This window comes from Brassica rapa, chromosome A02 (genome assembly GCF_000309985.2).
Source record: "Brassica rapa cultivar Chiifu-401-42 chromosome A02, CAAS_Brap_v3.01, whole genome shotgun sequence".
Taxonomy (NCBI): domain Eukaryota; kingdom Viridiplantae; phylum Streptophyta; class Magnoliopsida; order Brassicales; family Brassicaceae; genus Brassica; species Brassica rapa.
Genome location: NC_024796.2, coordinates 29,960,016 through 29,987,544, shown reverse-complemented (window position 1 = coordinate 29,987,544; position 27,529 = coordinate 29,960,016). Strand labels below are relative to the sequence as shown.

The following is a 27,529-nucleotide window of genomic DNA, read 5'->3' as shown; positions in this document are numbered from 1 at the left end:
TGTAATAAGTCCGTAATATTTTTATTTTCCTCCTTTTTATTAAAAAAAAAATCAATCATTAATCCAACGGTCCAGATTAAACCGTGTACCACACACCACTAGGTCCACGGTACATACAAAAGTAGCAGAGTCCTTCTCTTCCCACCATACTCTAATTCTTTTTTTGTCCGCTCCTTTTTTTTCTAAACCAACTAACTGAAAAAAAACAAAAAAAAAGAACAAACTCTCTCCTTCTCTCTATCGGAGATCCCCGTCGGCGGGAAGATTCTCGCCGGAATCATCATAACCACCACCGCCAGTCTCATCGTCGTGAGAGGAGGGGAAATTCTTAAAAAAATAAAAAAATTCAAACACCGATTCACTTTTTTTTGTTTTTGGTTATTTTAATTTTGGGGAATTAATTAAATATTCTGGCTATGGATGTGATTGGTTAGAAGAAACAAAAAGCAAAGGAGGAAGATTAAAGAGAGAAGCCGAATTATTCCTTCTTCTTCTTCTTCTCTAAATTGTTTCTTCGTTGGATCGTGTGAAGGTAAAGAGTTTTTAGATCCATTCTTCACAATTTATATTTAATTTAATTTTATTTTATCAAACGGAAGCGTAATTGTGTTTGTTTGTAATTAGGTAAGCTCTCTCTTTTTTTTTCCTCTCCTGAATTTAAATTTTTATTTAGGATTAAGTTAGTTTCCGTGTGGATTAGGTAGGAGTTGGTTTCTCTATTTGAATATAATGAGCTGTACAAGGATCATGAATTAGGCGAATTCTAGTCTGATTTAAGATAGTTTTAATGTTGAGCTTCTTAAAGTTGTTACCTTTGTTTCATTCTTTGGATTTTGGGGTTTGAGTTTCTTGTCCTTGGTGTTATTTGGCTTAATCTTGTAGCTGAGACGTGAGTGATTGCTTTAGTTGAGCAATTTAAGATCATTTTCCTGTTGAGCTTCTTCTTATAGTGCGTAAAGTTGCTAACTTTGCTTGCTTCGTACTTCGTACTTTGGATTTGGGGTTTGAATTTCTTCTCCTTTGTGTTATTTGGCTTAATCTTGTAGTTGTACTTGAGTGATTGAGACCTTTCTTTGTTACTCATTTTGTCTGGCAAGATCTTTTTTGCAATGAAAAGTGGATTTTGGTTCTTCTGTATAACACTGTTTTGTTCATTTTTTCAGGGGAAGGGCTATGGTCCGTTGAAAAAACTAAGAAGTTAAAAAGAAATTTTGGTTTTATTAGTTTGATTCTGTTGTCATCTGCACAATGCCGTCAGATGTAATGGAACAGGGAGGTGTATCAACACCTTCTCACTTTCGTGAAGATATACGTCTTACTTCTGAGGTAACTCTTATTGTTTCATGGGTTTTTTTTTAACTCTGTTGCACTAGAATTGCTTCTACTGTATTTGTCACCTATGGCATTGTCTGTCGCTATTGTCTATGATGTCTAAAACTGTTTTTCACTTTTTGTTCGGCAGAGGCAATTTGGGTTTCTGAAAACAGACACGATGTCTGAAAACCAAGGTGGCCGTCTAACAAAGAGTTCCTGGACACCTGAAAGTTACCAGCTGAAGCCACAATCTAGCTTGTCTGGGGTGCACTCTTCTCTTAGTCCTAACGCAAAAACCACTACAAGTGATAGCCAGTGGGAAAGCAGTTTGTTTTCCAGCTCACTGTCTGATATATTTACTAGGAAACGTAAGCTTCTGGTTCACTTTCGTGAATTTTGACTTAGTGTGTTCATTTTGTTGTACTTTAACGACTTGAGTGCGTCTCCAAATTGCTGTTTTTGCAGTACGACTACAGGGAAGTAATATGCTATCACCTATGTCTGGAAACACAGCTGTTGCCCACCGTGAGGAAGAACCTTCTGAGACTTTAGAAGAAATTGAGGCGCAAACTATTGGAAATCTTCTGCCAGATGAAGATGATCTCTTTGCAGAAGTGATGGGCGAGGTTGGGCTTAAATCTCGTTCCAACGGAGATGATCTAGATGATTTTGACCTCTTCAGCAGTGTTGGTGGCATGGAACTAGATGGAGATGTTTTTTCTTCCGTAGGCCACAGGAACGGCGAGAGAGGAAGTAATAACTCTGTTGGCGAACTTCGTCGAGGTGAAATTCCATCAAGAACAATTTTGGCCGGAAATATCGGCAGCAATGTCGAAGACTATGAGCTGAAGGTCCTTTTTGAGGTACCTTATTTCATCCGCGTTTATGATTCTTTATTTAGGAGTTACATGGTGTGTATACTTGTACTGAGGATACATTTACTTGTTCAGCAATTTGGAGACATCCAGGCTTTTCAGACAGCTTTCAAGAGTCGTGGCTTTATCATGGTATCGTTCTATGATATAAGGGCTGCTCAGAATGCGGCGAGGGCACTCCACAATAAGCTGTTAAGAGGAACGAAGCTTGACATTCGTTATTCTATCCCTACGGTCTGATAAAATATTCTTCTGGAAGATTTTTTTCTTTGCTATGTGACTTGTATTGGTTTCTTATCTATCTTCCATTTTTCTTGCTATCAGGAAAATCCATCAGAAAAAGACGCGAGCAAAGGAGCCTTGTTAATTAATAATCTCGATTCTTCTATTTCTAATGAAGAGCTCAATCGAATGGTCAAATCATATGGAGAAATCAAAGAGGTTGATATATTTGGGTTCTTCTTATATTTACTTTTCTAGGTAGATGCTAATGTTGTTGTTTCTGTGATTTGCAGATTCGTAGAACCATGCATGATAACCCACAGATATACATAGAGTTCTTTGACATTCGAGCCGCAGATGCTGCTCTTGGTGGACTAAATGGACTCGAGGTTGCTGGGAAGCAGCTTAAACTTGCGCCAGCTTGTCCAGAGGCTACAAGGTGGTGATTGTTTTTGTCTTCTTCTTCTAACTTTTGTCCTATGAACTTTTGCAAATGTCAAATCAAAGATTTTCTGTTAGGTCTGTGGGATTTGCCTATAATTTTCCTTTTCCTTTTCAGATATATGCAAGATGCTGAAGGGTGTCTACCAAAATTGGCTTTTACTAATACATCATCTGGGAACATGGGTATGCTTCTGCATTAATCATTTTTAGTTCTTTTTTTCTTTAATGATTTTTCATCTTGGGACTCAAACTCACTATCGTTAAACAACTCTGATTCAGGGAGACATTTCCCGGGATTAATTTCCTCAACCTCCATTGATGGTGGATCTATGCGGGTTAGTCATAGTTCTGTTGGATCACCTGTGAACTCCTTCATTGAACGTCACCGGAGTCTCAGCATTCCTATTGGATTTCAACCTCCGGCAAACGTCATCTCAGCCAGCAAGCCTGTCGGAGTTCAGGAGCATGGCCATTCTTTTGATAATACAAATATGGGGATCCAGAGCATGCCAAATCTTCATCCTCATTCTTTTTCAGAGTATGTCGACAACTTTGCTAATGGTGGTAGTCCATATAAATCCTCGGCAGCAAATGAAGGCTTTATGTTACATAATGTCCGTGGAGTGGACGGCTTTAATGGAGGGGGTAAGCTCTTTATCTCTAAATTGCTACTGTCTTGATAAATTACTCACTTTTAGTTGTTGTGTTCTTTTGGCTGTAGGCGTAGGATCTCCCATGAGTCAAAGCTCCCGCCGCCCTAACCCTAACTTATGGAGCAACTCTAACACTCAGCAACATAATCCATCAAGTGGCATGATGTGGCCTAACTCGCCATCTCACATCAACAGCATTCCTACTCAGCGCCCACCTGTTACTGTATTCTCTAGAGCACCTCCTATTATGGTGAATATGGCATCTTCTCCTGTGCACCACCACATTGGATCTGCGCCGGTGTTAAACTCGCCTTTCTGGGATAGAAGACAAGCCTATGTAGCTGAATCTCTAGAGTCGCCTGGCTTCCACATAGGTTCTCATGGTAGCATGGGGTTTCCTGGCTCTTCACCCTCACGTCCAATGGAGATCGGTTCTCATAAGTCTTTTTCCCATGTTGTTGGGAATCGAATGGATGTGAATTCCCCAAATGCTGTACTGAGATCTCCCCAACAGTTGTCTCATCTCTTCCCCGGGAGGAGCCCAATGGGTTCAATGCCTGGCTCGTATGACTCTCCGAATGAACGATACAGGAATCTCTCTCACCGTAGAAGCGAGTCTAGCTCTAGTAACGCTGACAAGAAACTGTATGAGCTTGATGTTGACCGTATATTACGTGGGGATGATAACAGGACAACGTTGATGGTTAAAAACATTCCGAACAAGTAAGTAAACTCAGTCTTTCTCTTATCTTCCTTGTTTATGTCTTCTGTTAGATGTACTCTGTTTCAACTGTTAACCATTTCTTTTGATGCTATGGTTTAGGTACACTTCTAAGATGCTTCTATCTGCCATTGACGAGCACTGTAAAGGAACATATGATTTTCTCTATTTGCCAATTGACTTCAAGGTAAGTAGGCGTAAAGTCTTATGCAGAAACTAAGCTTTTTTTGTTTGCAATATTGCTTTCTTTTAACCTAATTTTACCTTCTCATATCAGAACAAGTGCAATGTGGGATATGCTTTCATCAACCTTACCGAACCTGAAAAGATTGTCCCGTTTTATAAGGTACATCCATGTGTTGCTGCTTCTTCATATACCTTTTGGCTTTTTTAAGAAGAGCTTTTATTAAAAGTTCTAAAAATACTTGCAGGCGTTTAATGGCAAAAAGTGGGAGAAGTTTAACAGCGAGAAGGTGGCAACACTAACATATGCTCGAATCCAAGGAAAAGTAGCTCTCATTGCCCATTTTCAGAATTCAAGCTTAATGAACGAAGACAAACGTTGCCGGCCTATTCTTTTCCACACCGATGGTCCAAATGCTGGTGATCAGGTGAGTGTTATTAACACATCAGATAACATCATCTTGTTAGGTTTCATCTTTTTGGTTTCTTTTTTTTTATCAATGGCTCATTTGCTCACTTGGTGGCACGTATTGAAATGGGTTCTTGTGATCTTATAGTTTCATACTCAATGTGAGATTGATTTGTTTCACCTTTGTTGTTATTATTTGCAGGAACCGTTTCCAATGGGTACCAACATACGATCAAGACCAGGAAAGCCACGAAGCAGTAGCACTGATAATTACAACAGCTTTAGCATCGCTTCCGCTTCGGAAAACCGAGAAGAACCTCCTAATGGAACAGAGAACTAACCAATGAGCAAAAGATAACAAAAGGTTAAATATATATTATATATATCATATCATATATCATCTACATCCCCTAGAGTTCTGTAAATCGAGGGTGTTTTAAATGCAGTGAAGAAATTTTTGTTTGGAGAGATCATGAACTTTGCTGACTACAAACCTTCCCACCTTTGCTTCACCAGTTTTGTTGTATTATTAAAAAAATCCCCAGACAAATCTTCTGGACTTCCTTTTTTTTTTTGTGTGTGTGTTTTGTTTTGGGGTTATATTCAAGGGTTTTTGGGTTCTTGCTATCAATGTAACAAGCCTTGGATTAACACTCATCTTCTTTGCCGGCTATTTGTGGCCATATCATGTTGTTGTAACTCTTTGGGAGATTTTTTGAATGCTTCCTTTATGGATATGAAATATTAAAATTTTCCTTTTTTTCTGCTATGCTATCATTTTCTTCTCTTAGTAAAAATCCTTCAATTTGTTTATGAGATTATCGTTAATGTGGCTACAAAATGGGTTTCATCATTGACCATAATATGAAACAGAAACATAACTCCTCTGCAATTGAAACAGAAACAGAACAACTTCCGCACTTGTTAGGCCATCATGGATCAGACAGCTTCGTAAAACAGAATCACTGGTCGAACTTTCCTTTCTCCACAGAACGTGACCACATTCTTCCAGTTGTTGCCAACGACCTATGGCATCACCAACTCACAGATATTAACACTGTCTGCTTTCTATCTTATCTAAATTCACAATTATATTCAAGGAAGCCAAATTTCAACTGTTTCTTTCTTACCTCTCCTGCTAAAGACTCACGTCTGAGATTCACCCACTGGTTCTTTTCATAAGCCATGCATATGTGTTCTTCGTCTTCGTCACCATAACCAACCTGCATTCACATCCCATAATATCAGAGACTTTTACAGAGAAACACAGAAGAACAATAGGACAAGTTTTTTTTTTTTTTTTGACCATTGACACAAGACGGTAGTTAGTGTTTGGTTCTAAGCCTTCGTACAGCCTGCTGATATCTATCTCCCACTCCAGAGCCTTTGTTGTTTCAGAAATTTCCTCTTCAGTTTCACCCTTCTCCCATTCTAACACTACAAAACACCAAAGTTGTTTTTATTATAAGCATAACCAATGAAATGAGTATATGAGATCGCAATCATGGTTCTCAAAAACTTACCGATTGTGAAGATAGGTGGGCATCTACTTATAACGTGATGAACAAAGTTTGTCGTTCCACAACCTCCAGTTTTAATGTCACATAACATTTTATATTCCATGCGGGTAACCTTAAGGATATCCACAAACTTTATATCCCCAAAAGCACACTGCATATATGAAAAGCCAAATTAATACCAGTTTTTCTAGGGAAAGACAAGAAGCCAAATTTAATGAAAACATACATTCACGTCTCTAATTGAATCTGAAGCCACAACAATGCCGTAAGAACTCTGCTCTGGATAATTTGGGCTCCTTCCGCATTTTCTACAACTCATTCTTTCATTTTCCTCCAACGTGAAAAGCCGATCCACCAAGCTATCTCTTTCTGAATTTTTCCAGCAATGCCAATACTCAAGGATGGGTACAAGTACCTCAGCAGCACCACTCGACTGAAAATACATTACCTTTAGTTAAGCTTATTAACCAGAAAAATTTATGATGAATGATTAGAAGCTTATAATATTCACACGAACCATGGAATCAACTTCTTCTAGGGACACGAGTAAGTCTCTCAAGATGAGAGTGTAGGCTCCCTCAGTTTTTATTTCCTCTGACACGACAGAGGTAAATAAACTTTGTAGCGCACATAGAACTTGTTCTCCTAGGTTGTCAGGGACTGGTTGTTTATTGTACTTTACAACTTGTTCTTTAAGAACGTTTACGTTCACGAGGGCCTGCAAATACCACATGTTTTGTGAATTTATATAAGAAGGTAGAGATATGGAATGATCTGAATCAGAAGACGACAGTTTAGGTAACTGTTTTACCTTTAGCGTCATGTCAAGAGCTGAGTTATATCTAGTTGCAGCTCCTCCAAGTGCTGACTCCAAATTTCCAGAGACTGAATCTTCTCCAGGCATGTTTTGCATATCTTAAAGATGGTGGATAAATATAATAAGAAGGATGAATCTTAAAACAAAAAAAAAAGTTTAAATTATTAGTCAATTGAGAAGCTTTTTTACCACCACTGTTGACTTTATTAGCTTCCTCTTGAATGTCATTGTTGGATGAAGTTTCCAATGGACCCTTTTCGCTTCCTAGAGTATCTTTTGTTTCCATGGAATCTTCTTCCATCGTTTTTGCTGGTTGAAGATCGACAGAAGGTTTGCTGGACATGTAAGAAAACGTTTTGCTCAGAGTAAAACCCTAAAACTATTCATTAAATACGCAAAAAGGACTTTTGAGGTACCATGTAAGTAAACGTATTTCTCCTTAAATAACAAAACTATTACGGAAATATCGGGATATATATTCCCTTGGATATTGGTAACTAATCTGTTACAAGAATATCGGAATATATTCCCTTGGATAATGTGCGATAACTAATCTAACAGAGTGAGAGAATATTATTGGGGGTATCGACACTTACTGTTCAACGGGACTAGCCATGCTCGTTGAAGTTATCTGTTGCCCATGAAGATCTGCTTCTGCTGCATCTGACTTGGCTTTGAATTCCATATTTACAATTTCGTTCTACATGAAAACATAAGAAACCACTCAAATACCAAATCAGACGAAAAATTAAAGCTCTCTGTATATAACCAAAGTTTTTAAACCAACCAGCAAGAAAGGTTTTAGCAATTGAATATTTTCTTTTGGTTACTGCTTTACCTTTAGCGTCATGTCAAGAGCTGAATTGAATCTGGCTGCAGCTCCTTCAGGGGCTGGCTCCAAATGTTTCGACAGTGAATCTTCTCCAGGCATGTTTTGCATATCTTGAAGGTGGCGAATGAAGAAATAAGATTCATGAGCGCATAACAAAACAAAACAATTGGGAAGCTCTTTTTACCGTCACAGTCAACTGCAGTAGCTTCCACTTGAATGTCAGTGTTGGATGAAGTTTCCAATCCACCTCTTTCCGGTTCCTTAGAATGTTCTTCCGGTTCAAGTTTGACAGAAGATTCACTGGAGATGTAAGAACAAGTTTGTCTCAGAGAAAACCAGAAAACAATTCATCAAACACGCAAAAAGGACTCTTGAGGTACTTACTGTTCAACAATCTTATCAACAGGAGTGACCACGCTCGTTGATTTTTTCTGTTGCGCCATGAAACTCATTCATTCTTAGAACTGATTAGCCGAAAAGTCAAAGAAGCAAACAGAGAATTTAGAACTTCAAAAACCTTAATGTTTTTATCTTTTCTCGTCTTTTTGGCCTGTGACTTCTTCTCCTCTTTGAGTGACTTCTTCCCCTCTTTGAGTAAAAGATCTGCTTCTGCTGCATCTGACTTGACTTTGGACTTCATAATTACAATTTCATTCTACATGAAAATATATAAGAAACATATCAAACACCAAATCAGCCGGCAAATGTATAAATAAAGTTTCAAACTTACCAGCAAGAAAGGTTTCAGAAAATGAAGCATATAAGAGCGGTTGTCAAAAGCAGAAAGCCTTGTGAGCTTGTCTAACAATCTAATCCTTGAATTATCAATCAGCAATATCTTTGCATCAATCCGCAGAACCTACACGTCATGTACATAACTTTAGATGGACAATTTAGTGTTATTCTATTAAGTATATATTCAAATCATGGATGAACCTTTTTGGTGACCATTGATTTCAGAAGTTCTATGGACTTCAACACTTTATCATTGCTGAGACTTTTACTACGCTCGCGTATAAGATTCATGCAATCTTCTAAGTCGGGAATATCAAATGTCAGATGCAATCCTCCCTCGAAAACATCTCGTACTGCACACAAGAATAGTTTTGCAGTGAGGGGATCGTGGACTCTATCTTCGAATCTATCGCAGAGAAGAGATGCATAGCTGTTCCACTGATCTTCCTGAACAGTCTTTCTTCTTTCATCACACAAGTTCTCCACGACAAGAAGAGCTGCTTCGTACTCCAAGACATGCTCTTTCTTTGCATATTTGGTTCCCAGTGTTTTACATGTGTACTGAAGAGCTCTCAGAACAGCCACCCAGATTACAAGATTGTGTTCCCTGATAGGTCCAGGAAAGCTCTTATCTACTGAAGAGTGGTCACCTAACCAGGATATGATATCATCTCCCTGAGCCTGTGCCTTGGCGTAGTGAACATCGGGATCCTTGATTAGTTTGATTTTCCCTTCATAATCATCATCATCAGATAGAGCATTATTGCTTTTCAACAGACTTTTATCCAGAAACAACAATGAAAACTTCTCGTCAAATTCAATACTCTCTTTAATACGAATGCGATCCAAAAGACTGTCCACTGCTCTGCCAATCAGATCTGTACCATCATGCCTTTCACACTTGATCTTCTTTAGAAACCCTCGGATTTGTTTGAGCTCATCGCGTTCCAGAAAACATATGCTCTGTGGTGTTTCCACTATGCGACAATCCTTAATACTCTCTTCTGAAACTTCGAGTTTCCTAAGATGCTTAACAGGAAAACTCATCACCCAGTCTCGAATGCTGCAGGAGAGAATCTGATGCTCACATAGTGACACAAGGAGTAACTTGACTTCCTTGAGTAAATCACTCCGCTCTTCATCTGCAGTGGCTAAAGGCCATTGGTCTGACCATCCCTTCTTCCTAGATCTAGATGTAAACGCTTTCACATCTTCCAGCTGAGTTTTGATCATTTCAACAGCAGCTACTGTATCCACTGGCTCCCATCTCCCATGCTGTATCTTATAAGCCCAGTTTATCCCTATCCTCATGACCACATCCTTTTCCAAATTCGCAGCATGTTTCTCTTCAAGATGAGTCCTGCATTCTTCAGCACTAAAGCACACCTTATCACATTTAGTTCGACACACCCAGACTCTCCATTTCTTGTGTTCCCTGGCAATGGCCATAACGTGTTTCAAAACATCCACTCCCTTGCTTTTATGTACTCCCTTGACAAACCTTCTAACCCTCTCAACGCTCACTTTCATAAAATCTCTCTTGACTTTAACATCTAAACCCATCCAATACGACCTCAGCTCACCACCAACCCTATCCTCACCTTTCTTTGAATCAAAAACTTCCGGTGGCGGCGCGTACTTCCTTATAGACCTAATCTGTGACAACCCGTCCCGTGGGAACTATCTGCCCCATGGGCACCAGGCTCACAGCGCTGCAGCGCACCGACCCCAACCCCTCTATTATGAGTTCTCACTAACTCCATAATTAAGTTGTTGGTGAGTCTCGAACCCAGGACCTCACCCTTTAACAGCATTCCCACAAGACAAGCTGTCATCAATTGGTGACAGCTTGTTCTGTGGGAAGACTGTTAAAGGGTGAGGTCCTGGGTTCGAGGCTTACCAACAACCTAATTATGGAGTTAGAGAGAACTCATAATAGAGAGGTTGGGGTCGGTGCGCTGCAGCGCTGTGAGCCTGGGGCCACGGGACAGGTAGTTCCCACGGGGCGGGTTGTCACATAATCTTGGATTCAGCTATCATGAACTCTGCCTCTTTGGTTACATTCTCAAGCGAAAACTCATCACGAACTTTGTTATCATCTGGCTGAGGAACAGATGATAAAGAGAGTTTGTGTTTCGCTCTGCGGAGGGTTTTCTTGTAATACAAGGCTGACCCAAGGCTACGAGCCAACAAGTGGAATAGACGGGCACAGAACTCTAACAAGGGCGTATATTCAGAAACGCATCCTACAGCACCCAACAAGAAGACGACCTCCATGTCGGTTTTATGGGACGCATGAACACATCTCCTTGCCCGAAATGAAGAAAGGTTTGGTTCTTGTCTTCTCTGTAGACTGAGATCAAATCGTCGAGTAACTCCAAGGCCTTGATGTAGTCTCCTTTCTCGTTGAGAAGTTTAGCCTTTTCGAAGTGTTTCATGACCTCTTCGTCTGTCATGGTGACTGTACTCTCAAGGTTTCTTGCAGCTTTTCTTGGAGAGTTTTTTTTTTTTTTTTTGCTTCTTGAGAGAAGAAGCGGGAAGATAACAGAATATTAACAGAAACGGACTCACATGAGTGCCACGTGATGAGAAGAAAAAAAAATAGCGGAGAACCAATATTGACCCCATTGGGGAATTGTGTCGAACACCTTGTGTGCATTGTATCCATTTGAGATTAGTAGACACACAGCCAAGCTTCGCTTCTCGGAATAAACCAAATAAAAGATAACTCGAAACACGTGTGCATCTTCGAGTTTGACTTAAATGCATAATCTTCATCTTGGAGAAATGTTTTTGGACTTGAAAGACGAGACGACGCAGAAGACTTTAAACACGGGGCAAGTAGGACGTGAGATTAACGTGACTTTTCTTAATGGGCTTTCTCTGTCGTTTCTTGGGCCCAACATAAACCACTAAGTATAAGCTCGAGGGTTTAAGCCTGTCGGTTCTTCAGCTTATGTTTATGGCTTGTAACTTTCTTTTCTTTGCCTCTTTTAGAGCAAATCTGATTTCCTTTCTACCTGAGTAACGCTGCTCTTATGTTGGTTTCTAGGAAGCGGACATGGTGGAAACAAGTTGATAAAGATGTTGAAGCAAGTTGATTTCAACATCTTTATACCATGTTGTAATGCTTCCTCATTGGATATGAAACAGTGCAATTATGTCTGTCTGGTCTACAATTTTCTATCAGTACCTTCTCTTAGTAAATAAAGTCCTACGAAATGGGTTTCATCATTGACCATAACTATGGGAACATAGACATAACTTCTTCTCAAATGGAACATGTCGTTATATGCATCAATGCTATGCTATGCTATCATTTTCTTCTCTTAGTAAAAATCCTTCAATTTGCTTATGAGATTATCGTTAATGTGGCTACAAAATGGGTTTCATCATTGACCATACTATGAAACAGAAACATAACTTCTCTGCAATTGAAACAGAAACATAACAACTTCCGCACTTGTTAGACCATCATGGATCAGGCAGCTTCATAAAACAAAATCACTGGCTGAACCTTCCTTTCTCCACAGAATCTGACCACACTCTTCCAGCTGTTGCCAACAACCTATGGCATCAGCACCACCACAGATGTTAACAATGTCTGCCTTCTATCTTATCCAACTTCACAATTCTACTCAAAGGAAGCCAAAATCAACTCTCTCTGTCTTACCTCTCCTGCTAAAGACTCACGTCCGAGATTGACCCACCGGTTCTTTTCATAAGCCATGCATATGTGTTCTCTTTCTTCGTCGCCATATCCAACCTGCATTCACATCCCATATATGCTGAGCATGTAACAGAGAGATACATAATAAAGAAACAGAACAAGCATTTGTGATTCTGTTTCAGTTTTTTTTTTGTTCTTACCATAGACACAAGCCGGTAGTTAGTGTTTGGTTCTAAGCCTTCGTACAGCCTGCTGATATCTATCTCCCACTCTAGAGCCTTAGTCGTTTCAGATATCTCCTTTTCAGTTTCACTCTTCTCCCATTCTAACACTACAAAACACCAAAGTTGTTTTATTATAAGCATAGCAAATGAAACGAGTACATGAGATCACAAACATGGTGCTCAAAACTGACCGATTATGAAGATAGGCGGGCATCTAGTGATAAGGTGATGAACAAAGTTTTCCGTTCCACAGCCTCCACTTTTAATGTCACATAACATTTTGTATTCCATGCGCAACACCTTGAGGACATCCACAAACTTCATTTTCCTAAAAGCACGCTGCATATATATAAGCAGATAACATAATTTTTAGAGCACGTACCAGTTTCTCTAAGGAAAGACAGAGAACAACATAAATGAGACATACCTTAAAGTCTCGGATTGAATCTGAAGCCATAACAATTCCATAATAACATTGCTCTGGATAATTTGGCATCCTTCTGCATTTTCTACAGCTCATTCTTTCATTTTCCTCCAACGTAAAAAGCCGATCCACCAAGCTTTCTCTTTCTGAATTTTTCCAGCAATGCCAAGACTCAAGGATGGTTACAAGTACCTCAGCAGCACTACTCGACTGAAACATACAGTACCTTTAGTTAAGCTTAGTAAAAGATAAAAATAGAATGATGCTTAGAAGCTAATATTATTCACACGAACCATGGAATTAACTTGTTCTAGGGACACGAGTAAGTCTCTCAAGATGAGACAGTAGACTCCCTCAGTTTTTATTTCCTCTGACACAACAGCAGTGAATAAACTTTGTAGCGCAGGAAGAACTTGTTCTTCTTCTAGGTTGCCATGAAATGGTTGCTTATTGCGCTTTAGATCTTCTTTAAGAACGTTTATGTTCATAAGTGCCTGCAATGCCATATGTATTTGTGAATTTACATAAGAAGGTAAAGAGATATGGAATGAGAAGACGACAGTTTAGGTACTGAACCTTGGTAACTGTTTTACCTTTAGAGTCATGTCAAGAGCTGAATTATATCTTGTTGCAGCTCCTCCAAGTGCTGACTCCAAATTTCCAGAGACTGAATCTTCTCCAGGCATGTTTTGCATATCTTGAAGATGGGGAATGAATGTCAATAAGAAGGATGAATCTCAAAACAAAAGAAGTATAAATTATTCGTCAATTGAGAAGATTCTTTTACCACCACTGTTGACTTTAGTAGCTTCCTCTTGAATGTCATTGGTGGATGAAATCTCCAATGGACCCTTTTCAGTTGTAAGAGTATCTTCTGGTTCCATCGTTTTTGGTGATTGAGATGTGCCTCCCGGTTCAAGGTCGACAGAAGGTTTGCTGGACATGTAAGAAAACGTTTTGCTCAGAGTAAAACCCTAAAACTATTCATTAAATACGCAAAAAGGACTTTTGAGGTACCATGTAAGTAAACGCATTTCTCCTTAAATAACAAAACTATTACAGAAATATCGGGATATATATTCCCTTGGATATTGGTAACTAATCTGTTACAAGAATATCGGAATATCTGGTAACTAAACTATTCATCAAACACGCAAATAGGTACTTACTGTTCAAGCTTATCAACGGGAGTGGACATGCTCGTTGAAGTTTTCTTCTTTTTTCCATGTGACTTATTATCTTCTTTGAATAAATGATCTGCTTCTGCTGCATCTGGCTTTGGCATCTGTTACGCCATGAAGACCATTCATTCTTACAACCGATTTGCAGAAAAAGTTAGAGAAGCAAATAGAGAATTTAAAATTTCAAAGGACCTTAGTGCTTTTAGTTTTCGTCTTATTTTTTGTCTGTGACTTCGTCTCCTCTTTGAGTAAAAGATCTGCTTTTAGTTTGCATCCAATGTCACTCTACACGAGAAAAGACATGAAAAATATAAGAAACAATTCAAATACCAGTTCAGATGGCAATTCAAATATATAAATAAAGTTTCAAACTTACCAGCAAGAAAGGTTTCAGAAAATAAAGCATATAAGAGCGGTTGTCAAAAGCAGAGAGGCTTGTGAGGTTGTTTAGCAATCTAATCCTTGAGTTATCAATCAGTAGTATCCTTGCATCGATTAGCAGAACCTGCAAGTCATATACATCATTTTAGATGGACAACTTTGTGTTATTTTAGATGAACAAATCATGAATGAACCTTTTCGGTGACCGCCGATTTCTGAAGTTTTATGGACTTCAACACTGTATCATTGCTGAGACTTTTACTACGCTCGCGTATAAGATTCAGGCAATCTTCTAAGTCGGGAATATCAAATGTCAGATGCAATCCTCCCTCTAAAACATCTCGTACTGCACACAAGAATAGTTTTGCAGTGTGGGAATTTTCAGGGACTCTCTCTTCAAATCTATCGCAGAGAAGAGATGCATAGCTGTTCCTTTCATCCTCACTCATACACAAGTTCTCCACGGCAGTAAGAGCTGCTTCGTAATCCAAGACCTGCTTTTTCTTTGCATATTTGGTTCCCAGTGTTCTACATGTGAACTGAAGTGCTCTCAGAACAGCCACCCAGATTACAAGATTGTGTTTCCTGATAGGTCCAGGAAAGCTCTTATCTACTGAAGAGCGGTCACCTAACCAGGATATCATATCATCTCCCTTAACCTGTGCCTCATCGTAGTGACTATTGGGTTTATCAATGAATTTGATTTCCCTATCATCATCAAATGGAGCATTATTGCTTTTCAACAGTCTTTTATCCAGAAGCAGCAATGAAAACTGAGCGTCAACGTCGATGTCAATGTTTTCTTTAATACGAATGCGATCCAAAAGACTGTCCACTGCTCTGCCAACATGATCTGTACCATCATGCCTTTCACACTTGATCTTCTTTAGAAACCCTCGGATTTGTTTGAGCTCATCACGTCCCAGAAAACAGATGCTCTGTGGTGATTCCACTAGGCGACAATCGTTAATACTCTCTTCTGAAACACCAAGTTTCCTAAGATGCTTAACCGGAAAACTCATCACCCAGTCTCGAATACTACATGAAAGAATTTGATGGTTAAAGAGCGTCACAAGGAGTAACTTGATTTCCTTGAGTAAACCACTCCGCTCTTCATCCGCAGCAACAGGCCATTCATTGGACCATCCCTTCTTCCTAGATGTAGACGTAAAATCTTTCACGTATTCGAGCTCAGCTTTGATCATTTCAACCGCAGCTACTGTACGCACAGGTTCCCAAGGCCCACCCTGTATCTTTTTAGCCCAGTTTACCCCTATCCTCATGACCACATCCTCTTCCGAAGAAGGTTTAAAAACCGCAGCATGTTTCTGTTCAAGATGAGTCCTGCATTCTTCAGCACTAGAGCACACCTTATCACATTTAGTCCGGCACACCCAGACTCTCCATTTTTTGTGTTCCCTGGCAACATCGAGAACGTTTTTCAGAACATCTACTCCCACTTTTGTATGCACTCCTTTGACAAAACTCCTAAGCTTCTCAACGCTCACTTTCATAAAATCTCTCTTGATCTTAACATCTAAACCCATCCAATACGATCTCAACTCATCACCAACTCTATCCTCACACCGCGGTTCTTGACTATCCTTTGAATCAGAAAACTTCGGCCAGTAGTGTGCTATAGTCGGACTAGTCTTGGACTCATCGATCATCAACTCAGCCTCTTTGATCAAACGCTCAATCTCTGTCTTATTTTTGGCTTCAGCAGCAGCTAAACCCTGTTTACCACTGCGGATGCATTTCTTGAAATAGAACACCGAGTCAAGAGCCATACCCAATGTTCTGAGTAGACGTGTGCGAAGTAGCGTGACCCTCACGTCTTCCGAAACGCACCCTATAGCACCCAAGAAGTAGGTGATCTCCACGTCCTTGCTCAGGGCTTTGTCCACTAGAAGCAAGAATATGTTAGCTTGTTGTACACGAATATGGAATGAGTTCCTGTGCTCTTCCGGGAACACTGAGATGACATCGTCAAATATCTCAAAGGCTTTGATGTAATCTCCACTAGCTACGAGAGCTATAGCGTTGTCGTAGCGTTTCTTGGCCTTTTCACCTTCCGCGGAAGTGTACTCCATGGAAGACGATTCTCAAAGGTTCTTGCAGCTTTCTTGGGGGGTGCTCTCAAGAGTCTTTTTTGTTTTCGTCTTGAGAGAAGAAGCGGGAAGATAACAGAATATAACAGCAACGGACTCAAGAGGCCGACTTTTATCACGTGAGTGCCACGTGATGAGAAAAAATAAACAACGCAGACCCAATGTTGACCCATTGGGGAATTGTGTCGAACATCTTGTGTGCATTTTTTCCCCCGTTTGAGATTTGTACACACAACCCCGCTTCGATTCTCTGAATAAACCAAAATACGAGTGCATCTTCGGGTTTGAGTTAGATGCAGAATCGTCTTCATCGTAGAGAAGTATCTTTGGTCTTGAAAGAGACGACGCACAAGACTTTTACGTAAAATCGTCTTCATGCTGGGTATGAACATGATGATTAGACAAGTGTCAAGTAGCAGGAGATATAACACGTGTCTTTTAACTTTACAAATCTCAAATCTCTGTATGATTTGGAGTACGCCTGGGCATTTCACATATGGCTTGGTTCGGGTATAACGGATTTCGGATAGTTAGGATATAAGGTTTAATCTACTTTCAGTTCAGTTCAGTTCGGTTCGGATAGTTTTTTTGAGTTCGGTTCAGTTTGGATAGTAAAACTAGGAACCGGAAAATATCCGGAAAAAATCAGTTTATTTGGTTCCGGTTCGGATTCGGATAGTTTTGGTAATTCAGATAAAATATCGGTTATTTAAGGTAAAATATCAAATAATTAAGGATGATTAAAATAAGAAGTTTGGATATCTGGATATTTCGATTATTTTGGATATTTGGATATTTCAGATTACTTTGGATATTTCAGATAAAACTATCTGGATAGTTTCAGATATTTTTGGGTAGTTCAGATACTTTATAATAATTTAGATATCTTCAACTATTTTTGGATAGTTTTAACAGATTTTTAAATTATATATATAGTTATGTTATATGTATATATAATTAATATTTTTATTTATTCGGTTATCCGTTCAGTTCTCGGTTCGGTTATTTTGAATATAAAAATCTAAGAATCGTTCGGATATTTGAAGGTTTCAGTCTAGTTCCGGTTTCCGGTATTTCGGTTCGGTTCCTCGGTTCCTGTTTTTCTACCCTGGTCAAATTTCGAGCAATCTGATGGATCCGTTAGTTAAATAGGAGGCCTATATTAATCTATAAAGGCCCATTAGGTCTCGGCCCACTCATCTTCCATAATCACCCACGCGAGCTTCCTTTCTTTCAGTTATTGAACGAAAGTCATCATCTTTCATGAACAAACCTTCTACAGATTCGCACTTATCAGATCCTCGAGCATCCTGATCCCAATTCAATTTCTCCTCCCTAGGGCTTCCCAAATCGTCCATCCCTCTTCCTCCGGTACGTCAATTATCAAGATTCGATCCCACATCAATCTCTCAAACCCCTAAAGTTACCTACAAACAATGGCAGAGACTATGGAGGCGGAGATGGACTTCTCAGACGGTGAGCAAACCAACAGAGCTTCTCTCGTGGCTCTCTACGGCAACTCGTCCGTTGTTGAACAGCACCTCCCTGGCTACATCTTCATGTGTAACGGAAGAACCAAACCGGATTGCTTCCGTTACCGAGTCTTCGGGATCCCGAGAGGTGGGAAAGGAGTTGTCGAGCGGATCAAACCGGGGATGAAGCTGTTTCTGTACGACTTTGAGAAGAGGCTACTCTATGGTGTGTATGAGGCTAGTGTTGGTGGGAAGATGGATATTGAGCCTGATGCTTTTGATAAGATGTATCCTGCTCAGGTGAGGATTTTGAATACAAAAGGTTTTGTTTTGTGTTTTTGAGATTAATCTTTTTTTAATCTTGGCAGGTTGGGTTTAGGATTGTTGAGAACTGTTATCCTCTGCCGGAGAGTACTTTTAAGTCTGCTATCTATGAGAATTACAAAGGGGGAAAGTTTAATCAAGAGCTTGCTCCTCACCAAGTTAATACACTACTCTTCCTTGTTATTTTACCAATGTTCAAGAATTAGTTGTATGAGATTATTGATTAGACGGGCGTCTAGACCGATTTTTTTTTTAATCGTTTTGAAAAAATTGTTACATTCTTCCTTGTTATTTACCAATGTTTAAGAAATCGCTAGGTGCTGGTTAGGCGCTTTATATGAGATTATTGATTAGACTGATTTTTTAGTGTGTTAGACTGATTTTTTTGAAGAATCGTTCTGAAAGAATTGTTACATTCCTCCTTGTTATTTACCAATGTTCAAGAAATCGCTAGGCGTTGGTTAGGCGCTTTGTATGAGATTATTGATTAGCGCGGGAGCCTAGACCGATTTTTTTAGTGTGTTAAGACTGATTTTTTGAAGAATCGTTTTGAAAAAATTGTTACATTCTTCCTTGTTATTTACCAATGTTCAAGAAATCGTTAGGTGATGGTTAGGCGCTTTGTATGAGATTATTGATTAGCGCGGGAGCCTATACCGATTTTTTTAGTGTGTTAAAGACTGATTTTTTTGAAGAATCGTTCTGAAAGAATTGTTTTTGTTTAAGTCTGATTTGCTGACTAGGCGAACCGAACTTATAGAAAATTGATATTTATAACACATCTTTAGAAGTGAGACTTTCGTATTGTATTGGCGTTACAATGTTGCTGAATTTAAAATGATCTTGGATTTGTAGGTGATGTCTTTGTTATCATTGTTTCGTTCATTTGCTGCTCCACAACTGGATGCATTACCTCATAGGTTCGCTTCTGGAGCCTCAGCATCATCCAGGGAGCTATCTTTCGAGGAACGGTTCATTGCCGCTACACAACTTAAGAAAGCTTCGTCAGTTTTAGATCCTTTGTCTGCTCGCTCACATCTGTTTAATCATAGTTACTCCAGACAAGATGGCGGCTACACAACCCCAGGGAGAGAAAGAGGATATCTCTCAAACTTGGATCAGCCTTATTCTCCTGCAGAAAGTCAGCAGCAACGGTTGATAGGAGACCCTTCACGCTCATCTATACAAGATCCTCAGCTCAAATACCTTACCATTTTATCTAATATCCGGAGGTAACTATGGTTGTATTGGTTTTTAGTAGTTCTTTAGTCCATAACTTGATGGTTTTGTCTTCCTATTTCGTTCCGACTGCTAATTTGGACCTGATCAAACTGAGAACTATACTAGACTCATTTTTATTGCTATTACAAATTATGAGAAATATTACAAACGATACAACTCTACTAGTCTTATTAGACTCCTTTATCTTGTTTCTGTTTTATGGTTTTGCAGTACCTATAAGTGAATGTGTAATTATTAGTGCTTTTTTTTTTGCTGTGACAGATATGGAAGTGCACCAGAGCCCTTGTCCTCGGAAAATGAATATCATCCGGAAGCACCATCAGAGAAGGATCAATTTGCTGCACCTTATTCTGATAAGTATTACCTTTCGACATTACCTGGGAATGAGCACTTGTCTGCATCTGCAGCTAACGGGAGTGTTTATAGAGGTGAGCTCTATGCTTCAGCATCACAAAACGAAAGGGAAGCTAGTCAGCAGCATGAGACCCTTGCTGGGACTTATTATCACCCAGAAGCATCTACAGCTCCGAATACCACAGCGTCCATGCAGGCAGTTAATGCTGCAACAGCTGGCTATCCTACACCGGCACATGGTGAAGTCCCACAAGTAGCAACTGATTACGCATACAAACCTCAGACCGTAACGGGTAATTACACCACCACTCATTCACAGCGTGGGAGTGTGGGAGAAAGTACAGAATCATATGCTGGAGCAGTTAGTTATCCACCACAGCAACATAGTCAACTCTATGCTGGTGGACCTGGATATACTCAACAACCCCATGAAACTGCGTACGCTCATCAACCCTATTCTGCAGCAACTGCGTACGCTCAGCAAAACCATGCTGCTTCAACTGGATACGCTCAGCAACCCCATGGTGCAACAACTGGATACGCTCAGCAACCCCAAGATGCAGCAGCTGGATACGCTCAACAACCCCATGCTGCAACAACTGGATACGCTCAGCAATCCTATGATGCAGCAACTGGATACGCTCAACAACTCCAAGATGTAGCAACTGGATACGGTCAGCAACCCCATGCTGCAGCAACTGGATACGCTCAGCAACCCTATGCTGCAACAACTGGATACGCTCAGCAACCCCAAGATGCAGCAGCTGGGTACGCTCAACAACCATATGGTCAAGCTGTTGGATACACAACGCAATATGGTGCCCAGGCTGTTGGATACACGCCTCAATACAGTGCTCAAGCTGGTGCATACAGTCAACAAGCTGTGGCGCAAGGTTCTGTGCCAGGGGCTCCCAGGACAACTGATTGGAATGCTGCAAGCCAGGCATATGCTGCAACAGGAGACTGGAATGCGGTGAATCAGTCTTACTACCATCACACAGCAGATACAACCACAACCTATAATCAGACATCTTAAAAACTGGCATGACAGAGAGGACCTCTGTTAACTCTCGTGTACGTACTAAAACATGGTTTCGATTTCAGGTGAGAAACAGTTTAATGATGATGATATGATGCTGAAAACCTCTTTGCAGGGTCTGGAAAACATGTGCGTGGTGGAGAAGCATGGATGTGAACTAGTGCACTCACTGGAAAGAATGGAACAAAGACATAAAAGGTAGAGTCTCCAGCTCGTTTCCTCTTATGTTAAAAAAAAGGCTATAACGGATTTAAGGTTTTTATTTTCTCTAAATCATCAAAACTTATTCAAATCCCTATTCAGAAGTGCAATTTGAAATGCAATTACGATGGGGATATGAAACGAATAAAACCATATTAGAACTCTTTTTATTACAAGCTGTCCTAAAACATTTATATTCTAGTATGTTTGTGTTTAATACTTGGGATCTGCTATTAAGTATATAACCTACAATGGTCAACTCTAAACACAATATTAAGAATGATTATTAACTCTAAAAGATGAACTGGCATAAGCCATATTGGTAGACAAAAGACTTTACTTTGGTTTTAAGTTTTCTCTGGGGTCGCAAGTCTCCCACTATGTATATGATTGAGCATTTGCATTGCAATTCACATTTTCTTTGGGTTTTATCTGTTTGTCTTCTCCTCTTTTTTAAAAAAATAAAATTATAAAGAAGCTTTTTCCTTTCGTCTTTATTTCTCCAATTAAAATAAAAAAACTTCACTCGAGCTCTCTTTCTTCGTCTTTTGTATTTACCTTTGTTAGCTACTGAGTTCGCTTAGGTTCTGGTCCTGCCTTTCTTACTTTTTTTTTTGTGTGGCAATGGTCCTGTCAGTTTACAACAGCTTTGTGGATGGTGGTGGTTGTGTCACGGATCATAATGTTAAATTTTGACAAACAATATTAGAAATTAAATAAAAACTGAAATTTAGTAAAATGGGCAACTCTAAATTATAATTGTAAGAATGGGGTACTTTAAATGCAAATTGGCAAAATGGGCAAATTCATATCCGCCTCTTTAAATTGTCTCGAAATAACGTGACAATTTAAAAAACAATATATATACATATATTCTCATGGAATTGTTTCTTCAAAATTTCTGAATTGAGTATACTTTACGACCGGTAAAATCATACTAAATTATGACGGTCTCTCCAAGATAATAATGAAAATGTGTTAAATATTCTCACGTGAAAGTCCATCACTATTTCCTCATACCTTCACCTTAATGGCAGTTTGTCGTATTTTTCTAAATAGTTACACGCCACTAATAACAGCTTGTGGTCTGAATATTTCTCCAAAGGAACATCTTTACTGTAGTCTGAAATTTTCTCTAATATTTCTGTGATATTGTAATCGCTATATCCAGTTAGTAAAAAGAGAAAAATAAAGAGAAAAATTATAAAAAGTTTTTATCTATAAAATTATTGACCCAAATATTAACAACAATTTTTATTATTATATAACATATTTTAGATGGAAATCAGTTGTTCTGCTTAATATGTTTATTGACCAGCCTATGATAAGTACTCAAAAGTCTTTTACCAAAAAAAAAAAGTACTCAGAAGTCATAATTAACAATTGATTCGATTGGTAAAAGACAACAATATGTTTCTTTTTGAAAAAAAAAACGAATGTTTGAAACAATATTGTATTGCCAACAGGTGAGTAAAGAAGCATCGTTATATCAACTACTACTATTTAACTATCATATTATGGAAATCAGATCTTAGCTATCAAAACCTAATAACATGGGCCATGGCATTGGCAGCTTCTAAACTAATCCATTTTAAAACAAAAACTTTACGTTTTAATTAATGTTATAAACACTCTAATAACGTTGACAGAAAAAAAAACACTCTAATAACTATATGCTCTCTCAACAAATGCAGAATTTCCACACCTATTAAATTTTAATTATTAATGATTTTTTTAATTAGCCATTTGAATTTTACGCAATTTTTAACCAATAAAATTTTAATAAAACAATTATGTTTTCTGAAGTTGCCGTTTACTATTAAATGGTGCATTAAAATGTAAAAAAAAAAGTGATTTATTGTAAAATAATTTTTTTATTCTAAATTATTTTAGATTTTTCGGAACGGAGAAAGTATTTTAATTTACCGGCTAAAAGTAGTATTTCCCATCAATATAAATTGACTAAGACGCGTAATAAAAGATTTTCTTAACAAAGAATTTTCTAAGAAAACCGATGAAAGTTTCTTGGATATTTCGTGAATAAAGTCAAAATAAAATTAAATAAAAAAAAACTCGGTTTAATTTTTATTTTTTTCAAAACGCCTATAAAAAGGGGGTACAGAGCCACCAGTCAATCCAATAGAAAAGTCTAGCTGGACAAGTGGGTCCCATTTATTACCACCCCCTCTGAATCTTCTTCTCCTTCTACTTCTTCCTTTGTCCTAAAAAAAAATCTTCTCTTTTTGTTCGAATCAGGTTAAGTTCTGGATCATCAATCAACACAGCCGTTTCTTTCTCCGGTAATAATTAGACTTTATCTCTCTAAATGGGTAACTGCTTCTCCGAAGATGTCTCCTCGGGACCTGGTGCTACAGCCAGCGTTAGTGGAGCTGCTTCCTCCTCCTCCGCTCTCGCCACTACAAACGACGCCGTTGATTACTATCTCAAGTCTCGTGGTTACAACGGTCTCTTCTCTCAGATCGAGGTTCCCTTATTCATCACTTTATCTCCTTTTTTTTGGTATCTGAGGGTTTATGTTTTTGTTGGATAATAGTTTTTTTTCTTTCTGGTAGTTATCTTTTTCTGCTACTAATTTGCGAGACCGTGACGTGCTCTCCAAGGTTTGTTTGGATCTTTTGTTTAAACTTGAGGTTTAAATTGCCTACATTCTTCTGAAAGTTGTGACCTTTTTAATCGCAGAGTGATCCTATGGTGGTTGTCTATAAGAAGGAAAAAGATGAGACACTCTCCGAAGTGTTTCGCACTGAAGTTGTTTTGAACTCTTTAGCTCCTAAATGGATTAAGAAGTTTACACTCGCTTACCATTTCGAGACTGTGCAGACATTGTTGTAAGTTATACACACACTACATATATGAGCTTGGCACACATCATCTCCCTTTAACTGAAAGTATATGACTTGTTCTTGTTGGTTGTTGTATTACTCAGGTTTCGTCTGTATGATGTTGACACTCAGTATCAAAACTCAAGAGAGGAGGTAACCTGCTACTCTTATCCCTCTTATCTTCATTTTGATCCAAAGTACTCTTTTCTTATCAAATGTTATATAGCATGTGTGTGGGTGTTTTTTTTTTTTGTTGTCGCTTTAAAAGTGTGGGGCACAAGCACCCACATGCTTGTCTCAACCTTACTTTCATTAAAGCATGTGTGCTTACTACTGAAGCTTTTACTTTTTTTCAGATGCTTAAGCTTGATGATCAGCAGTTTCTCGGTGAGGCAACATGTGCATTGTCTGAGGTATCATCAACTGCTTGAATGCAATATATGTGGACTTTGTTTGCCTTTTAAGAGAGAAGAGATTAGATTATATTTACTTTTTCAACCACACAGATAGTCACAAAATCAACTAGGACGATTACATTGGAGCTAAAGCGTAAAGAAGGCTTTGCTGCACAGTCTCAGCCTCACCATGGAAAGCTCATCGTTCATGCTGAGGAGTGCCTTGCTTCTAAGATTACAACAGAGATAGTATTCAGATGTTCGAGTTTGGAATCTAAAGATCTTTTCTCAAAAAGTGTAAGTTTTGTGTGGATTCATTATCTCTGCCTTTTTTTTTACTTTTAAAAACATAAATATAACTCTTTTTATTTCTCTTGTTGCTCATCTTTAGGATCCCTTTCTGGTGGTATCAAAGATTGTGGAGCACGGAACTCCAATCCCAGTGTCTAAAACTGAAGTCATGAAGAACAATCTTAACCCTATTTGGAAACCACTCTTCCTAAGTGTTCAACAAGTTGGTAGTAAGGTACATGAGTCTGTAATGAACGAACATGAAAGTATGTTTCTCTATCTGAGATGTCAAAAGATGTCTTTAATGTTCTTTTTATAATCCTACAGGACAGTCCACTGATAATAGAGTGCTCAGACTTCAATTCCAATGGCAAACACAGTCTGATCGGGTAACCTTAGATCTCAGTCTATCTCATGACTTATTAGAGAAGCTGTTAGCTGACATGGTTACTTGTCTACTTTGTGTGAACAGAAAAGTTCAAAAATCGCTTGCAGACTTGGAGAAACTTCATTTGGCTGGCCAAGGAATCAATTTATCTCTGCCTACAGGTGCTGGACAAAACAAGGTATTGAACTATTAGTACTTGTTATTGCCTTCTCATGTAAGTTATCTGATTTACATTTCTCTTTACTTTAGGTATTAAAGAGCCAGCTTTTTGTGGAGAAGTTCACAGAGACTGTCCAGCACACGTTCCTTGAGTACTTGGCATCAGGGTTTGAACTAAGCTTCATGGTAGCAATCGATTTCACAGGTAGATCTTTTATAATTTTGAGTGAAATATGTAATGTTGCTGTTAGTTTTGTTAACCTATACTTTTTCTGTTGTCCTTTCAGCTTCAAACGGCAATCCTCGCCTCCCTGATTCTCTACACTACGTTGATCCTTCAGGACATTTAAATGCCTACCAGAGAGTGAGGATTCAGTGTTATTCCATTTTACTAATTAAGCAGTGACTGACTAAAAACTGATCATGTCTCTTTTTTTTTTTTTAACTTAGGCTATAGTGGAACTGGGAGAAGTGTTGCAGTTTTATGACTCGGATAAACGCTTCCCTGCCTGGGGATTTGGAGCTCGTCCAATAGATGGTCCAGTTTCACATTGCTTTAACCTCAACGGTAGCAGTTCATACTGTGAGGTAAAACAAACTCAATGTGCGTCTCTTTAGTATCAGAACTAGGCCTGAGATTTTGAACCGAATCGAACCGAACCGAACCAAAATTTCAGTTAGTTTGGTTCAATTTTGTAGTTTTTTTTAAATCGGTTTTTGGTTCGGTTCGGTTTTCGGTTACTTCGGTTTTTTCTTTATAACAAAATTTTTATACACCAAACTAACTAAATTTCAAACCAAAATTAACCGAATTTATCCAAAAAGTTAGCAAAATCTAAAGTTCGGTAGGATTTTCAAAAATTGAACTAACCAAATACTGAACCAAAATTTATAATTCCGTAAGATTTATGTTGAACCGAACTAACTGAATAATTCAGAACCAACCAAAACCGCAGGCCTAGTTAGAACTTTGATGTTTTCGGATTCACATATCATTTTTTTTCTTTATCTATGTCTCTCCCAGGTGGATGGGATTCAAGGAATCTTGACTTCATACACAAGTGCCCTCTTCAACGTCTCTCTGGCAGGACCTACCCTCTTTGGTCCGGTGATAAACTCTGCTGCTATGACAGCTAGCCAGTCTCTAGCTCAAGGCTCACGGAGATACTACGTCTTACTAATCATCACAGTGAGTATACATAATATAAAAAAAACATCCAATAGCATAAACATAACAAAAATTCAAACATTGTTTCAGGATGGTGTTATAACAGATCTTCAAGAAACAAAAGATGCCTTAGTCAGTGCATCTGATTTGCCGTTATCAATCCTCATTGTAGGAGTTGGAGGAGCTGATTTTAAAGAGATGGAGGTACAAAAAGATACTTAAAGATTCTTACAGCTATATATATGATCTTTTTGTGTAAACTTTGTGTTTGTGTGTTTGGTGGGGTGTTTTAGATACTAGATGCTGATAGAGGAGACAGGTTGGAGAGCTCGACAGGGCGATTAGCTTCACGAGATATCGTTCAGTTTGTGGCACTACGAGATGTGCAACGTGAGTTTTTGTTTGATTCTTGAAATTTAACAGTGTTAGTTCTTGAATTGGTTGGTTTTAAATGAGTGTTTTGTTGTGTTGCAGATGGAGAGATCTCTGTAGTACAGGCGCTACTTGCAGAATTGCCTTCACAGTTTTTGACGTATATGAGAATCCGTAATATGAAGCCTATTCCTCTGATGTGAAAGATGGATCGTGTGTAAATGTTTTGCCAAAGGAAAGTGTACATATAACAATACATACTTTACGAAATTGGCTTTTCTATTTTCATGTTCTTTTTCGGAGTCAAGGATGTAAAATTTTCAAATGAAGCAACTGGTCATGTGTGCATCTTTCTTTGTAGTGACTAGTAAGCTTTTTGTGGTGTCTAGTTTAATTATTTTGAATCATATCTTTTGGATGAACTTTGGAATAAAAAAATCAAGAATCTTAACCCACAACACGAATTCGGTTACAATGAATGGAGGATAGATTTAGGTTTAATTGAGAAGTGAATTGGTTTATTTGTCATTTTCTCCTTGATTTTAGTGAATTTTTTTAATTGTCA

General features: G+C 38.7%; 3 protein-coding genes and 1 non-coding gene across 7 annotated transcripts; 2 read left to right on the top strand and 2 right to left on the bottom strand.

Annotated features, from left to right (window-relative positions):
* The first annotated feature begins 166 nt into the window (after positions 1 to 166).
* LOC103854965 (protein MEI2-like 1) lies at positions 167 to 5,580 on the top strand. 2 transcript variants are annotated; one of them, XM_009131934.3, is made up of 15 exons: positions 167 to 532; positions 1,164 to 1,326; positions 1,463 to 1,682; positions 1,780 to 2,177; positions 2,265 to 2,423; positions 2,514 to 2,630; positions 2,705 to 2,850; positions 2,971 to 3,038; positions 3,135 to 3,500; positions 3,577 to 4,231; positions 4,332 to 4,416; positions 4,507 to 4,575; positions 4,661 to 4,840; positions 5,024 to 5,185; positions 5,268 to 5,580. In XM_009131934.3, exons 2-14 carry the CDS (start codon positions 1,249 to 1,251, stop codon positions 5,159 to 5,161), a joined length of 2,679 nt encoding a protein of 892 aa, XP_009130182.2. In that variant the 5' UTR covers positions 167 to 532; positions 1,164 to 1,248; the 3' UTR covers positions 5,162 to 5,185; positions 5,268 to 5,580. The 2 variants fall into 2 exon arrangements, with proteins under 2 accessions (XP_009130182.2, XP_009130181.2); XM_009131933.3 differs by having other exon boundaries at positions 5,024 to 5,580.
* LOC103855071 lies at positions 5,386 to 11,642 on the bottom strand. Its single transcript, XR_004455415.1, has 16 exons — positions 10,742 to 11,642; positions 8,927 to 10,405; positions 8,721 to 8,849; positions 8,508 to 8,645; positions 8,375 to 8,421; positions 8,175 to 8,290; positions 7,997 to 8,100; positions 7,755 to 7,858; positions 7,348 to 7,493; positions 7,153 to 7,256; positions 6,859 to 7,059; positions 6,568 to 6,774; positions 6,345 to 6,492; positions 6,128 to 6,258; positions 5,952 to 6,044; positions 5,386 to 5,847 (listed from the first exon to the last, which is right to left on the bottom strand). It is a non-coding gene; the product is annotated as an uncharacterized LOC103855071 (transcript).
* Positions 11,643 to 11,863: 221 nt separating this feature from the next.
* LOC103854966 lies at positions 11,864 to 17,727 on the bottom strand. 3 transcript variants are annotated; one of them, XM_033285917.1, is made up of 14 exons: positions 14,800 to 17,727; positions 14,601 to 14,729; positions 14,417 to 14,509; positions 14,213 to 14,328; positions 13,831 to 13,979; positions 13,637 to 13,740; positions 13,337 to 13,537; positions 13,047 to 13,253; positions 12,811 to 12,958; positions 12,596 to 12,726; positions 12,399 to 12,491; positions 12,186 to 12,293; positions 12,109 to 12,117; positions 11,864 to 12,030 (listed from the first exon to the last, which is right to left on the bottom strand). In XM_033285917.1, exons 1-12 carry the CDS (start codon positions 16,696 to 16,698, stop codon positions 12,207 to 12,209), a joined length of 3,357 nt encoding a protein of 1,118 aa, XP_033141808.1. In that variant the 5' UTR covers positions 16,699 to 17,727; the 3' UTR covers positions 11,864 to 12,030; positions 12,109 to 12,117; positions 12,186 to 12,206. The 3 variants fall into 3 exon arrangements, with proteins under 3 accessions (XP_033141808.1, XP_009130183.1, XP_033141809.1); XM_009131935.3 differs by lacking the exon at positions 11,864 to 12,030 and having other exon boundaries at positions 12,065 to 12,293; XM_033285918.1 differs by lacking the exon at positions 11,864 to 12,030 and having other exon boundaries at positions 12,065 to 12,293; positions 13,834 to 13,979.
* Positions 17,728 to 17,947: 220 nt separating this feature from the next.
* LOC103855101 lies at positions 17,948 to 27,386 on the top strand. Its single transcript, XM_009132056.3, has 21 exons — positions 17,948 to 18,488; positions 18,557 to 18,670; positions 19,368 to 19,744; positions 20,016 to 21,142; positions 21,213 to 21,345; positions 23,674 to 23,833; positions 23,922 to 23,969; positions 24,049 to 24,197; positions 24,296 to 24,344; positions 24,548 to 24,604; positions 24,698 to 24,883; positions 24,978 to 25,112; positions 25,205 to 25,266; positions 25,350 to 25,443; positions 25,515 to 25,629; positions 25,712 to 25,788; positions 25,875 to 26,012; positions 26,449 to 26,613; positions 26,683 to 26,796; positions 26,886 to 26,982; positions 27,067 to 27,386. Exons 1-21 carry the CDS (start codon positions 18,153 to 18,155, stop codon positions 27,165 to 27,167), a joined length of 3,834 nt encoding a protein of 1,277 aa, XP_009130304.1. The 5' UTR covers positions 17,948 to 18,152; the 3' UTR covers positions 27,168 to 27,386.
* Positions 27,387 to 27,529: the final 143 nt, after the last annotated feature.